At 41.0% G+C, this 16,417-nt stretch overlaps 1 protein-coding gene and 1 non-coding gene across 2 annotated transcripts in view; one reads left to right on the top strand and one right to left on the bottom strand.

Moving 5' to 3' along the window:
- NME7 (NME/NM23 family member 7) overlaps positions 1 to 16,417 on the top strand; it is a 94,321-nt gene that overhangs the window by 30,208 nt on the left and 47,696 nt on the right. Inside the window, exons 7-8 of the mRNA XM_060234614.1 lie at positions 8,290 to 8,354; positions 12,707 to 12,775. Coding sequence (XP_060090597.1) covers positions 8,290 to 8,354; positions 12,707 to 12,775 — 134 coding nt within the window. The remainder of the gene's footprint in view (positions 1 to 8,289; positions 8,355 to 12,706; positions 12,776 to 16,417) is intronic.
- On the bottom strand, positions 12,235 to 12,309 carry TRNAP-AGG (transfer RNA proline (anticodon AGG)). The gene has a single exon. It is a non-coding gene; the product is annotated as a tRNA-Pro (tRNA).

Here is a 16,417-nt window from a genome sequence, read left to right as displayed (position 1 = left end):
ACTGAACCACCTTTTTTTGATTTGTGCCCATCCCTACCTTCCTTGATCCTTTTACTGATTATTCTTTATTTTTGGATGTCTTTTATATGATTTGCTGTCAATATATCTCCATACAGTCAAAATTGGCAGAACTTTTTAAGCTGGTGTTTCTAGATATAAATTATTTGGGTGTTGGGCACATCAACCTACAATGCAGAAACTGCTACAACGCCTCCTGATCCACACAGCAGATCTGGAGATTTACATGTGATCAGCATAGAAAGTGAACTGGCAGGGAATCCCTGCAAAAAACCCCACACCACTTTGACTTTTTTGGCTTGTTTCAGCTTAATAAGAGTAGGTATATGATGGTTACAAAACATCCAAGTAATCCTATGTTGTTATCATATGACCAATAATTTGTATGTTCTTTCTAGTAAGTGATGGCATAGCAGAAGCTGTTAGTAACAGAGGAAGAGGTGGTTTTCTACCTCCATGATTCTTAATAACCGAAACATTCAATCTATCACAATTTCTTTCTTGAGATGAAACAAAACAAATTCTTGGAAATATGATCTGCATGTTTCTTTATTTAGAACTTACATGTTGCCTCTCAAAAACATTGCTCATAGTATAAAAACAAAGTAAAACAATTAAAATTAGAGATAACAACAAATCTAAATAAAGCTAGTTTAGTCAGTTGTAAAACCATTCACTATAATAACCTTAAAACTGACAGCACAGAATATAGAACCATCCTAAAACATAGCAGAGTTCAGGCCATAAAAATCTATAATAAGATAAACAACTAGAAGGTATGAAAACCTCAAATAAAAACCTTGGCAAACAAAACTTTTTGACCTGGCAAAGAATTCCCAGCAGAAGGCATTCCAGAATCCAGATGTCACCACTGAGAAAGATTTATCTCTAGTTGCTGCTGAGCTCATCTCCAAGACAACATTTGAGATGCGGATCTTGACCAGTGAATGCTCTCTGTGTGTGCGTGTGCATGTTTGTGTGTGTGTGGTCCTTCAGATACTCTGGTTGAAGGCTGTTCCAGATTTTAAACATAAGTGCCAGCACTTTGAATTGTGTACAGGAAGACATAGGCATCAAATGTTTTGCATTAATCTGACCTGGATGTGATCAGAATAGGATCACCAGAATTTTTCAAGGAATGGCCATATGTGATGTATCAGCTGAAGCTGATAAAAGGTACTACATGCCACCGAAAAGACTTGGGTCTCCACCTGTAGGCCAGGATCAGTGTCGACATACTACATTATAGGAAGTGGCTTCCAAATATTTGAGCACTTATTTCATAGAACTCTTTGCCATTTGGATTCAGATTTGCTTTGTTTTATCTTGGTTATCTAATCTGGTACCTGTGTGAACATATGGCACCTTCATAATAATCTGTGGAACAATGCAATCCATTGTGACTGACCTGTGGCAAAGTGCTGGATGTGGTCGGTCTTTCTTTCTTTCCATTTAATTTGAGGACAAATCATTTCAGAAGCTTACTTTAAATTACAATAGATCTTCTGATGACAAGTGGAACATCACCATTGCTTTTATCTTTGGCCTTGTTGATCTGCTCCTGAGTGGAATAAAGAACTCTGTTGCTAGGCAGCCAAAGCATCAGGTTCTAGCAACTGTACTACCTGCCACAAGAACATGACACAGTGATCAAAAGTATTTGATACATAGCACAAGCAAGAGCTGTGTTAATGGCTGCCAGAAAGGGAATTTCTTGTGGCCACATATGTTTGCTGTGACGGAACTGGCCCGATTCTGCCTTCAGACTCAGTCCCGTCAACTCGCTTTTGAGTTACCAACTCCTGAAGGGAGCTTGTCTTCTTCCTGCCCACTAGGGCATGCTGCCACCACCTGTTCAATTTAGGGGTTCCTGACCAAGAGGAACAGGACTCCCAATCCCCCTCGCCAGTTCTGTGGCCTCAAGGTCCTCTGCCAACTCAGCACCTGGTTAACACAGAGACCACAGTCCTTCTTTGGGAGACCCCTGGAGGATTGGCACCCTTGCCAACTGTATGCCTTCCCTGGACTCCCCTCTAACAGCAGTGTGGTCTAAGGCGGTTGGGGAACCTTGGTGGTACAGAGGGACTACCTTTTAAACAAATACAACGTTTATTTAAAACATGCAACTATTTACAGGCATTTTTAAATACAGGGTGAACAGACGTAATAAATGAGAGTAGGGATAAACACTCCTTCTTTCCCTAATATATAACTGGCCCTGACCATACCATCCAGAACCAACTCACCAGTCACTTCCATAAAACTGCTTTTCCCTCCCAAAATCTATAATATAAAAGCCAGTTCCCACACAGGAACTGGTTTTCCCTTCTGCAGCCTTCTGGGAGACCAGCCTGAAAGACTTCCTGTCTCTCTAGGCCTCCTCAGAAGTGCTGCTTCCAGAGAAGAGGGGAGGGGGAAGTAGGAATAGACTAGGCCAAAGCCTTGCCTAGGGTTTAAGACTCCTTTAGCCAATTCCCAGACAAGCACAGGCCTAAAATGGTGTTTCTCCACACCTGCATTCAGGTTTAGCCATTCCACATGGTCTAGCCTGCTGCATTGTGTGTAAAAAGATTAAGAGCTTTATTGCAATGTTTTTTGTAAGAAAAAAGAAATAAAAGGATGTAGTTGGCAGTGTGATAGCATTTTGCTTCTCAGGGATCTGAGTGGTATATTCTAGATAACCAGAAAAGAGCAAGGATGGAGTATGCCTTAATTCTTTAGCATTCCTCCTGGCTGGCGGATGGAACAGCATCTGAACAACTGGATGAACTACAGTGTTGGAAGCAGTGTTCCCCCTAAGCTGTTAGTGTGAGCTAGCTCACAGATTTTTAGCCTCCAGCTCACGCATTTTTGTCTTAACTCAGGAAGGATGAGCCCAGAGCACAATAATTTATGCAGTAGTTCACAACTTTAATGCCAGTAGTTCACAACTTTAATATCAGCAGCTCACAAAGTAGAATTTGTGCTCACAAGATTGTAGTTTAGGGAACATAGGTTGGAAGTGTTAATGCCAAAGGACACACCAAGAAAGTAGGGGCTACATGGGCGAGCCATTCACACATGCTTCTCCCAACCCAGGAGAGAGATTTTAATCCATGAATACACAGGTGCAATCTTTGGGGGTGATATTTTTGGGTGGAATTGTAGATGTGACACATACAGAGAAAAGGAGAGACATCAGCTTGATTATATCTTTATCAAACATAAATTAATAACATGAGAAAGGAGGGCAAATAAAAGGGCTTTGGGGAATATTCTAAATGCAAAACATACAAACTGGAATCCCCAGTTTCAAGCAGTCAACAAGCAAGCAATTTGAACAAATTCATTGCTTGAGCTACATGTATTCACCTATGGCTAATCCAAATGGAGACCATTCACAACGGATGCATGTATAGTGTCCCCAAGAAAGGCAGAAAGGGAAGAAAAGATGAGGTTACAAGTGAGATGAGGCTGTTACAGGTGAGAAGCAAGAAGGCAAGGTGGCAAGTTAGAGCTTTGCTCAGTAGGACCCTGAGAAAGGGTTGCTATGGTGAAGGATAATGGAAGCTGGATTTGAAATAGGGAAGAGAAGAATAGCAGAGAAAAGATACTGACATTATTACAGGCCTTATTTTAAAAGCTCCTTATGCAAACTTTGCCCTTTCAGCCTCCAAGGGATAGTACCCTGATGATCTTTTGTTTCTTGTGAAATTTCAAATAACTGTGAGGTCTTCTGCTGGAAGGGAAGGGAAGTCTGTGTTACCTGCTGGCATGTCTTATGTAGCTGATGGTGTATTGACTTTGTTTATCTTGCTACCTAAGGTGGGAAAGTCTTCTTTCATCATGATCTGCCAGGGGTTTTTTTCTCCTATGATTGTCATCTTTTTGTGCAGTCCTTATTTGACTAGTTTGCTAGGCTGTTAATTTCTATTAGGCTTTAATATCTCCAGCTAAATATAGAACGGAGCTTTCAACTTCCGCTTTAACGCATTGCTGGTTTCTCCAGATCTTCACACCTGAATATTGTATAGGTCACTAGGACACTGCCACTACCCTTATTTAATCTCCTTTTGATAACAAAAAAGAGGTTGCGGAGTTAAGCCCTGTAAAAGAGAATAATTGTAAACATGCTCAGAATGTATTTGCTGAGTAGTCATAGGTGGTTTCCCTTTCATCGGTGATTATGGTGGGGCTGAGCTTCCAAATTAAGAATACATTACTTCTGCTTCCATCTCTTAATTTGCTGTCTAGATTTATGACCTGTGCTAGAGTATGTATCTTTTTTTGCTTTGAAGGCAATAGTAATTAAAGGTTATCCAGGCCAGGAAGGGAAGAAGATTTTTTTTTGTATTTTTGTATGTGTGTGTGTGTGTCTGCATCTAGAAGTCATGGCGATCTCTGCTGATTTGGGGCATGAAGGATATTCAGAGAGGTGACTGAATGAAGCCTGCCCCTGTCCTCCCAACTTAGTATTTCAAGAAGGTCTCCCATCCAAGTACTAACCAGAGTCAACCCTGCTTAGCTTTCAAGATCTGACAAGATTGGACTTACCTGGGCTATCCAGGTCAGGGTCTAGAGGAGAATTTGAGAGCTGGCCTTTTCCCATGACTTGTAGTACAACTTGTAACCATTACAGCACTTCACTGAGAAGTCAATAATAAAAAAATGTTCTAATTCTGACTGAAATCTAAAAAGTCAGTCTTCAGGCTATGCATTAATGACTTTATCAGCATGGTTGGGAGTGCAAAGCTCTTTAAGGTCCTTATCTCAAGAAAGCTACAGCAGCAGCAGCAGCAAAACCAAAGAGTCTTCTGGGACTTTTAAGACAGGTTTATTGTGGCATGAGCTTTTGTGTACTCGAGCCCACTTTTTCAGATGCATGAAGTGTGTCCTCAGTTGGTAGGTATGAGGACATCCTTCGTGCCAGCTCAGGGGACATAACCTGATAAAATAGGTTCTAGTCTGCAAAAGTTTTGTGCCACAATGAATATGTTCGTCCTGAGGGTCTCCAAAACCTGTTTTCGCTTTTTTTTTTTTTTTTTTTTAAATGGCTCCATAGTGTATGTCATAGGAAAGGAACTCAGGGATTTATTGAGGCCCCTGCTGTGATGCTTTCTATTGGATGCTGCTTCTCTTCCTCCTGTTGTTTCCTTTCTCATTTTGCCAGACCAGAGTCATGGTTGCATATGTTTGTCTCAGAAAGTCTTTTGGGATCTTCACTTAATTAAAATGCATCAATTTTGTGGTTTCTGTAGCATTCATAGTTCAAGAAAGTATCTGCAAATACACTGTAACATGCATTTGACCAAGGCTTGTTGTGTGTTATATATTACCTTCCCAGAGAGATGCTTTTGTTTGCCATGTATTTTCTGAAGAATTCTGCATAGATGGATTTTGGATCCCTGAGACTCTATTTAAGATACTGTTTATGTTGAAGATGATGTATTGGATACTTTTTCATCATAAAAAAGGAAGATACAGAGTGATGGTTGTCAAGAGAGTATACATTGTAAATTCATCTCTGGAACTTTATAACTGTGGAATGCAATTTGTGTCAAGTATTGAGTAGAATTGTGTTTTATAAATAGATGCTTATGAAGACTAGAATTCTGGAACAGGATAAAAAATCCTTCAAGAATACAAAAAAGAATGAATATAACATTTTGTGTCCAAAGTGTTAACCATTTACTCAGTTGCTGTGACATCATTATTCAGTGATTTGGTAATAAAGAATCTTTGGGCAGAATCCAAGACCAACCCTGTGTGTGAATGGGAAGTGCTTCTGTTCATGGTGATGGGGTTTTTATATGGGGATATTTTTCAATTCTGGCTGCATCCTCTTGTGCCATGCCAAATCCTGCTTCAGAGGGCTCTCTGACCATCTAAGAGCAGCTTTCCATATGGAGCCAGGGGCTGCAGTGTAAAGCACGACTGAGAAAGGCTTTATACATGTAGCCGTTCTGATTCAGACCATGAAGGAGAGGAAGCAGGAGGAACATGAGCTAGCTGTGCTTTTCCTGAAGCCAGTAGCTGACGCCAATGTACATGAATACTGTTTTTAATTATTAGATTAACCTCTGGATCTCATAAAATGTGTGCATTCCTGCTCAGAGTTTCACATGCACATGTAGTTCTTGCCAAGCTCAGCATCGTTTGCTTTACTTTAGATTTTCTGATCTGCTTTCTTTGAATTCTCTTTGTATGTTGTGAGGTAGCAATTGTTAAAGAACTCAGTAGGTATTGCACCTCATCACTTTATCTGAGTAAATGGGCTTAAAGATTATCTGTCTTTTTAGTCATGCCTAGTAACCTAATGCTGTCTTGGAGACATAAAACCTTTCGTCTATTTATGCCCAAAGTTATTTGTTATACATTTTTTCTAGGATTAGTATTGCATTCCTTCAGTTGTATTTAGTAATGCCTGTGATTTCTTTTGTCCTTTGTCACTAAAAATTAAATCCTACACTAACACTTAATCTGCTGTTCTCATTTGGCTTTGAAGAGGGACCCCTGAATAATTAATGAATACCTCAGTAATAATAATAATAATGGAAAATATGGTTGTGCCTTCAAAAGAGAATGTCTGATGCAACATTTAGAGTGACTGTTAAGAGGCCCCTCAGAGGAGCTTCTGCTAAACTGTTGAAACCAGACAGGCTAAGGGTGTGAATCCAAGATAACAGGGGCTCCGCAGAGAAGGAGCTTCTTGCTGATAACACAGAGGGACAGAGCAGGGGAAAACTACAAGAAATGACTGGAAGGAAAGCAGGAAGTGGAGCATTTGAATTAGATAAGAGGGGGCTTGTCTGCTTGTTTTGGGGATGAATAAAAATGGTCAGAAGGCTGATGATTTTAACTTAGTCATTTTGAGCTTATGCTGACAAGTTCTACTTTGATGTCAAAGTAAAATACCTCGCTTCAAACCAAGCAATGTGTGGGGCTTCGTTATTTACCTGCTACAGCTTCTCAGAGTAATCACATTTTCAAGATGTACTCTTCCTGGTTGTTGAGGTCCTTATATATCCCATTTCTTTCTTGAGCAAGAAAGTTTTCTGAAATAGAATATTTTAGTTGAAGTCTGTTGCAGGCCACTGTCATGCTTGCACAGCCTTCTATGCATAAATAGCAATTTCATCTTCACTACAGACACTGAAGCCTTAGCTTTTCTTTGTTTTTTAAAAAAGCAGAAATAACTAGCCCGTTAAAACTGTGGATGTATGTTTGAACAATGTTTATACTGCAGCCTTTCTCTTATTCCATATAATCCTTCTTTCTGTAGCTTTGCTCCCCTCCCCCCACAAAGGTGCCAGTAATTTATCAACCCTGACTTTAGTTTCAAGTGGAACCTTTTATAGAAAATGAATGACTTCATAGTCTAGTGCCTGGAGATATAAGGTCTGTATGTGGAGAGGGTAGACTGCAAAATTTAGTAATGAAGCTTTAGTAATGAAAAAAACTATATAGCCTAATGTTGATTCAGAAGTAAAACTGATTTTTAATGAGATGTATATTTCATGTAAGTATTGTAAAAATAAGACAGCTAGAGAACAGAGAATGCTTTCTGATTTTGGAAAATTTTCACATGTCTTACATTAATTTTCCCAATCTGTTCTGTATATTCCCTTGATAAAATGTGCATATTAAATAAATAAAATAAATTAAATGTATAAATGTGTGAAGTAATAGTGAAAACTAGGGTTGCCAGGTCTGACTCAAGAAATATCTGGGGACTTGGGGGTGGAGCCAGGAGCAAGGGTGTGGCAAGCACAATTGAACTCTGAAGGGAGTTCTGGCCATCATACTTAAAGGGACTGTACACCTTTTAAATGCCTTCCCTTCATTTGGAAATAATGAAGGATAGGGGCACCTTCTTTTGAGGCTCATAGAATTGGACCCCCCAGTCCAATCTTTTTGAAACTTGGTGAATTTTTTGAGGAGTGGCACCAGATTCTATGCTGCAAATTTGGTGCCTTTACCTCAAAAAACAGCCTCCCCCCAGAGCCCCAGTTCCCCACAGAACACTTTTCCATCATATCCTATGGGAATAAGTCTCCATAGGGAATAATGGAATGCCCAGCAGACATTTTCCCCCACCCCCCGCTTTCTGATGACCCTGAAGCGGGGAGAGGGCCTCCAAACTGGGGGATCCCCTGCCCGCACCTGGGGGCATTTACCCACCTGGGGATTGACAGCCCTAGTGAAAACATATATGAGGCCCAAAAGTTCAGTATTCCTTTCCAGTTTTAAAAGTGCTAACCTGTTTATATACATTTTTTTAAATTTTTGCAGGACTGACTGGGAAGATTATAAAAGCAATAATTGATACAGGATTTGAAATCTCAGCCTTGCAGATGGTAAGGTTTTTGTTCTTTGTTTGTGATGAGAAATCTCCAGAGAGTGTAGAGAGAGAAATATCAATTGTAGCTTTCTCCTGCAGTACCACCTTAATCCCTTTTAGTTGGGAGTGCCTGAGAATGGCATAGCTGCCATGTTTTTCAGTGATATCTCTCTTTTTTCCTTGAACAGCAGCAACTCCAAACACATAAACTACTCTCCAGCAGCAGCAGATTAAAATATCTGTGCATTATAGCCTGAGAAGCTCAAGCTGCCCAACTCTGTTCTGCTTAGGGTTGCCAAGTCCAATTAAAGAAAAATCTGGGGACTTTGGGGATGGAGCCAGGAGACATTGGGGGTGGAGCCAGGAGACATTGGGGGTGGAGCCAAGAACAAGGATGTGACAAGCATAATTGAACTCCAAGGGAGTTCTTGCCATCACATTTAAAGAGACAGCACACCTTTTAAAATGCCTTTCTTCCATAGGAAATAATTAAGGATAGGGGCACCATATTTTGGGGCTCATAGAATTGGACCCTCTGGTCCAATCGTTTTGAAACTTGGGGGGTATTTTGGGGAGAGGCACTAGATGCTATACTAAAAATTTGGTGCCTCTACCTCAAAAAATAGCCCCCCCCGAGCCCCCAATACCCACGGACCAATTTCCTATTATTCCCTATGGGAATCGTTCTCCATAGGGAATAATAGAGTGCCTAGTAGACATTTCCCTCCCCCCCACGCTTTCTAAAGGGGGGGAGGGCCTCCAAACCAGGGAATCCCCTGCCCCCTCCCTCTCACACACACACACTTACCAGATCTTCCTCCGGACAACTCTACTTCCTGTGAAAACGAAAGCAAAGAAAGGGAGGGGCTGTTCTCAGAAGCCCTTTCTGCTTCCTGCTTCCTGCCCAGCCTTAAAGGGGCAGACATTTTGCAAACGGCTCAGGAGCTCTACAACATGAAGCCTAAAGGTATGTTCTCCCCCCCTCCACCTCCCACCCCCGCTTCCAGAGTTTTGAAGAGAGGGAGATGAGGCTGCGAACCCAGAAGTCTCCCGCCAGAGCGGGAGGTTTGGGAAGCCTAGTTCTGCTGTCCCTGAAACAAACACTTCAGTCACTTGCTTGGGACAGGCAACAAGTCAGGGTTTCTGTGCTAATGGATCATAGGAATGAAGCCAAAGAAAGGACTACATGGGACAAGTAGGTTCAGCCCTTAGCCACCGTCAGACATACATACTGTTGGTGGTGCAGTTTGCTGCCACAAATCCAATACAATTTAAGCTGAACTTTATAGAAAAACCAAAATGCTCCTTTTGGAACTAAGTTTGTTTTCTACCCAGAGTTCAAGTGCTTTGCATTTGAGGGCTAGAGGCATGGGAAAACTCAAAACCATAGGGCCTGCTGGAAACAGGGCCCAGAGCTGTACCCCTTGAACCATGGTGTCTGAATTGGAAACAGCATGCTTCCTGCAAGCTGAATAATTTTGCTTGGTCTTTGCCTTGCTCTGTTTTTTGCCATTGTGATTCATCACCGCCCTTTTGTGCTGCTATATATAAATTTTCTCCTCCCTCTGAGTGGACTGACTCTCATTACTTCTTAGTCTTGCTTCCTCAACTTTATTCTTCTGGATTGAGATTTACTGCAGTGTGCCTGTCTGATTCACCATTTTGTGCCATGCCTTGGCCTAATCAGCTAGTTGGGGAAAAATTCTTCTAAAATCAAAACAATCCTTTTCCCATGAAAAGAGATGGGATGAGAGACTCTTACAGTGCATGATATACGGTATGTTTGGTTCTTAACTTTTGGTGCAGCTGTTTTGTGGTTATTCCCCCACATGCTCAGAGGAAGAAAGATTGAAATAGTATTCTGTCAGCTTGACTTCTGCAGCTCCAAAGTGTTTAAAACATATTTCCATTCTGCCTAGTACCGGTAGAAGAATAACCATTACTAGGATCAACCCAGAATATTTCAGATTTGTTTTCTAATTTGCCATTAGGCTTGATGTTAAGCAAGATAATAAAAAAGGGACAGGCTATCAGTCTTGGTCTGCAGATTGCTGTAGTTGAGATGAAATGCAGGAAATGTTATTCAGGCTTACCTACGTCATTAAAAGTACAAAAAAGACTTTGGGGTAGCACCACAACTTGTTGACTTAAAGAGGCAATGGTTGTTCTCACTTTGAAAATCTCAACATCAGGTGTCCTTGACAAATAATACTCAGAACACAGGTAAGATCAGAAGCTAAGAAAATACTGTAAACTTTATATTAGTAAAGCTGGAAATCAGGTTTGGTGTTATGCTAGGTAACAGACGCTAAATTTTGTTTCATTAAGACAGTCTCAGAAGTATTATATAGATTTCTGGAGAGATTATAAATAAATTCTTAGCTAGTATATGGTTTCAGAACAGTCTTTTGGGTGTGCTTTTAATCATTGCACAGCCTTCTTCGTCTTGTGGCTTTGGAAGGCAAAAACTCACAATATATGGAATAGATCTTATAAATGCTTAGTAACCAAAGATAAGACTGTGGTACGGCTTGTGTTCCTGCATAACTCTTTGGGTCCCATGGATGACATGCCCCTGTTTGATAGTTCCCTGTGATAGTTCTGAGCTGAACATTTCAGTTCCAGGCTGTTGACAGTATGAGAACTGTGACCTGAGCTGATTGTGGTAGCTTCATCTGACCAATTTTTCCCTTTGTAAAATGGAAATACTAACAGCTTGTCTGAAGGTTGTGAGTTTTGTGCCACTATTATACTGTATCATCATAGATAATTTATTTATTTATTTATATTGGGATTTATACCCCGCCCTTCGCACCGATTTAATAATTTATAATAATCCCCTAATGAAATTGGCCAAATCTGGCATTCCCATTGGCTGTGGTGTGCACTCCATCAGTGATCGGCCCATCAATGCAAAAGAACTTGCATGCCATTGGTTGGGCTCACTCCTGTTTCCCACCTGCTTTTGCCTATCTACTCTCTGTGGCATTTGGAAGAGAAAGTAGGCAGCAGTGGTGGGGAAATGGTAAAGAGACAGGGAATGAAGGTGGTAGTATGACTAGATGGCAAGGCCTGGCTCTGCTGGGAGCATTTTCTCAGAGGCCATGGTGGTCACTGCTTTCCTGTCACTCCCTCCCTTCCTTCTCAGTCTCAGCCTCACCCCCAGGACAGATGAGGATTGGCCCACTGGGGAAGCTGCTAGCCAGAGTCTGTTGCTAGGCAACCAAGGTTGCTTCTGTCAGTAAAGGGAGAGGCCTCAGCTGAATAGAATGCCATAGAGTCCACTCTCTAAAGCAGCTATTTTCTCTAGGGGGAGAGAGATCTATTGTATGGAGTTCAGCTGTGATCCCAGGAGATCTTCAGGCTCCACCTGAAGGTTGGCTACCCTAGGCCTGGCTGCTTGCTACTGCTTCTGAGAAGGAGTTAGGGTTACCAACTCCAGGTTGGTAAATTCCTGGAGATTTGAGGGGTGGAGCCTGGAGAGGGTGGGGCTTGAGGAGGGGTTGTATCTTAGACAGGAACAATACCCTCTGCCCATCAAACCAGCCACTTCCTCTGGGGGAACCAGTGTTTCCAATCTCCTGTTGAGGCCTGGAGATCACTCAGAATTCTCCAATAGCAGAGATCAGGTCCCCTGGAGAAAATAGCTGCTTTATAAGGTGGACTCTGTGTCATACCATGCTGAGGTTGCTTTCCTCCTGCTTTGGTCCACACTGTGGAGACACCAAGGTGGTGGTGGGGAGCAAATGCCTGCACTTGGGTATGAACATATGAAGCTGCCTTATACTGAATCAGACCCTTGGTCCATCAAAGTCAGTATTGTCTTCTCAGACTGGCAGCGGCTCTCCAGGGTCTCAAGCTAAGGTTTTCCACACCTATTTGCCTGGACCCTTTTTTGGAGATGCCAGGGATTGAACCTGGGATCTTCTGCTTCCTAAGCAGATGCTCTACCACTGAGCCACCATCCCTCCAGGTGGGAAGACAGCAAAGGTAAGGGGCACTCACCCAGAGCATCTTTCTGGTGCCCGTTGTATTTTTCCTCACAATGGACCTTATTCCTAGTATATGACTTATTTCCAGATCAGTGTGCATAGAATTGAAGCCTGTCAGTCACCTCTGATACATAATGCTGCCATCTCTGGTATGCTTAGGTCATCAGTTTGTCATGTAATTGCCCTTCCTCACAGAACAGTTATGTCATTTAGTGCCCTCCCCCCTTCTTAATTGTGATGTGGAATTGAATATGCATTAGGAGCAAATTGGCTCTTGCTTCCTGGTTTCTTTTATTTTCTCAGCTTTTTTATGAACTGTACACTCCTAGTGGCTTGCTGAATGACATGTCACCTTTCCATTCTGTTTTATATACAGTTCTACATGGACCGTGCAAATGCAGAAGAATTCTATGCAATTTACAAAGGGGTTGTTGCTGAATATTCTGTAAGTAGATAATGTATCAAATTATTATTTTTAAATAGGTTGTATTTAGTTATTTATTGAAAACTCTTGTAACTCTCACTATAAGGTGCTTGAGGCAGTTTACAAGATTAATTAAAACCTTAAATGTGTAAAACATAATGAACACCTAAGAAAGACTGTGAGTAGAACATAAAAACAGTAATGAAACAATAAATGCAGAATTGTCAAATAGAGTATATACTTTAAAAATCATTTTACAGAGTAATGACCATAAACAATAACAAGTTTTGAGTGGGCAATGGTGCTATGAATGCCACACTGAAGAATCCTGAACTGAAGACTTGAGAAAATAAAATCCTATTTGCCTGGCACCTAGTACAAACTTGGTACTAGGTAAGCCTTAATGTGGTGGGAATTCCATAGAGACAACACCACCATAGAGAGAAAATCCTGACAGGTACTTCGCCACATTGCTTCATACAGTGAGGTCATATGGAGAAGAGCCGGTGATAGCAAGCTTAAACAGTGAGAAGGTTAATGCAGGAAAATATAGTCTTTCAGATACCTTGTGTCTTATAAATTACATATCTATAAATTATAAATATATAAACCGTGCCTTATAAATTATAGCCAGCATTTTGAATTGTGCCTGGTAGCAAAATGGTGAGCTGTGGTCCCTGAAACAACTCCTGCTGGCATTGTTGGCATTGCATCTTGAGCCTGCTGAAGACTCTAGCCTTTCTTAAAGGCATCCCCATGTAGAATCTATTTCAGTTGTCAAATCTTTGTATAATCAGCATTTTGATGACTGTGCTCAAATGATGTTTTCAAAGAAGAGCCACAGCTGGCACTCCAATCAGTGCTGTTAAAGGAGGACACAGAGGAGATCTGTGCCTCCATCTGCAAACCCAGAACTTACAGCATGCCCAGTGGAATGTAGCCTTATTTAGAGCAGGTTTACTCTGTGGACCCCAGTTGGCTTTATTAACCATCAGCTCTTCAGTCTTATATGGATTTTTAGTTTGTTCATCCAAACATGTGGCCCAAGGGCTGGATTAGGCCCCCCGAGGGCTCTTATCAGGTCCTCAAGCAACTCACTGTTTGGTTTCAGCTGGTGAAATTACTAGGTGAGAATTCCCAGAGGTGGAATTCTGGCAGGAGCTCCTTTGCATATTGGGCCTCACGCCCCTGGTGTGGCCTATCCTCCAAGAGCTTACAAAAAAAAAGCCTTGTGGGCTCTTGGAGGATTGGCTGCATCGGGGGGGTGTGGCCTAATATGCAGGGGAACTCCTGCTAGAATTCTACCCCTTACATCAGCTTCTCACAAATAACCAAGAATGAATTTGATCACTTCCAAGAACCTTAAAGAACAGTCTACAAGGTTCGGGGCTGCAGGTTTGGTAATGGAAAGTCAAATTGCTTGTTAAAGTCCAAGAAACACACTTCTCGTTTGTTGCATACTGGAAGCCACAAGTTATAGCACTGGGAAAATGCAGAAAAGGGCAACTAAAATGATTAAAGGGTTGGAACACTTTCCCTATGAAGAAAGATTAAAATGCTTGGGGCTCTTTAGCTTGGAGAAATGTCAACTGAGGAGTGACATGATAGAGGTTTACATGGGATAGAGAAGGTAGAGAAAGAAGTATTTTTCTCCCTTTTTCACAATACAGGAACTCATGGGCACTCAATGAAATTGCTGCACAGTCAGATTAGGATGGATAAAAGGAAACACTTCTTCACCCAAAGAGTGATTAACACATGGAATTCACTGCCACAGGAGGTGGTGGCAGCTACAAGCATAGCCAGCTTCAAGAGGGAATTGGATAAACATATGGAACAGAGGTCCATCAGTGGCTATTAGCCACAGCGTATTGCTGGAACTCTCTGTCTGGGGCAAGTGATACTCTGTATTCTTGGTGCTTGGGAGGGGCAACAGTGGTAGGGTTTCTAGTGGCCTGGCCCCACTGATGGACCTCCTGATGGCACCTGGGTTTTTTGGCCAATGTGTGACACAGAGTGTTGGACTGAATGGGTCATTGGCCTGATCCAACACGACTTCTCTTATGTTCTTATCTGCTTCCTTCTCACTCTGTTGCTTCTTTCTGCATCACAGTTTCCTTTTCAAGGCTTGCTCAACTGCACAAGAGCTACAGAGCAAAGCTGCTATTTTCTTCATTGGCTGACCAGCACATGAAGCAATTTATGTACAAAAGCTCACAATGGCCAACCATTTCATGTTTTCCCCTGGGTCATAGGCTCATAGCATTGACCATTAGTTTTTAGTAATGAATGTCAATAAATCAAAAGTAGGTTTGCAACACACACACACTCAAACAAGACCTGAACAGCACACTCAAGATGGCTACAGCACAGACATTGTCTCCAAATTTTGATGCAATAATTCAGAGCAAGAGATGTCAATTATCAGATACTATTAAATAAACAAAATATTGCAAGAGTGCTAATCTTTTAAGCATATTTTACGTTTTTTAAAAAAATCTTTAATTGTGTTTGTCTGTGTCCTTTATGAAGTTTATATCTTCACTACCTGGCATTATAGTTTATGATACACATGGCCTGGCTGGACAGGACCTCAGTTATGTCAGATCCAGCCCTCATAACAAATGAGTTTGACAGCCCTGATTCAGCATATTACTGACTTTAAACAACAGTTCAGGATCTGGGTGTCATTTACAATGAGAGCCAGTGTAGCGTAGTAGTTAGAATGATGGACAAAAGGGTAGAGAATACTAAATCTTATGGGAGAGACATGACACAGGAATGTATATTTACTATGTAGTTTCAGAGAGAATGATTTCTTGTACACAAGTTTCACTCAGTTGCATTATTTTGACAGAAAATAATTTATATTCTGATTACTTTAGAGTGATCATGGCTAGTGCATCATCGTTAGCCCACATTAAGGTGTAAAGAGCATTTTTACTATGCAGGGTTGATAAAATACATTGTGAACCTTATCTCCTTCATCCTCCTGTGATGATATTATAGATCTTTCTCTGTTGCTGAATATCAGTGTTCTAACACTCTCTGACACATTAGGGGTTTGGTATTTTCATGAATATTAGCCAGACCTGTTCTTCAGATCTCCTAAAATCAAAATGCCATAGTTGACCAGTGGATAGAATAACCTGCAACAGGAGATATAACTACCAAGATCTAAAGAGAAACTATTTCCTTTTCCTGGGAAACCCTGTATGTTATCTAATCTTTCTTCTTGATGCTCTTATTATGAGTGTATACTCTTAACACTAGTAGCATGTTTAACAGAAGTATCATGAAATATTTTTCACAATCTCCATTCCAGAATTAAAGAAAGCTGAACATTAGGAAAGGCATATGTGAGGAAGAGGTGTCACTTGAGATTTTCAGCAGAATTTTTTTCTTCAGTTATTGTAGTCCATAACAACACATTTTGTAGAGTTTTCTCAATATAATTTACTTTTTAAAGATGTGAAGATTGTAGGTCACAATATCAGTAACATCACAAATATTCCACTCCATATCATCCTCAGACGATATGAAAACAAATATATAATAATCATATTCTGTTAGGAAACTTCCTATTGAAATGTTTAGAATTGCCTTTGAAACCATGGCTTATGGCTTACATTTTGGTTACAGTGCCAGTCTTGATATTAAAAA

This window comes from Heteronotia binoei, chromosome 3 (genome assembly GCF_032191835.1).
Source record: "Heteronotia binoei isolate CCM8104 ecotype False Entrance Well chromosome 3, APGP_CSIRO_Hbin_v1, whole genome shotgun sequence".
Classification (NCBI taxonomy): domain Eukaryota; kingdom Metazoa; phylum Chordata; class Lepidosauria; order Squamata; family Gekkonidae; genus Heteronotia; species Heteronotia binoei.
This window is presented reverse-complemented; position numbering and strand designations above follow the sequence as displayed.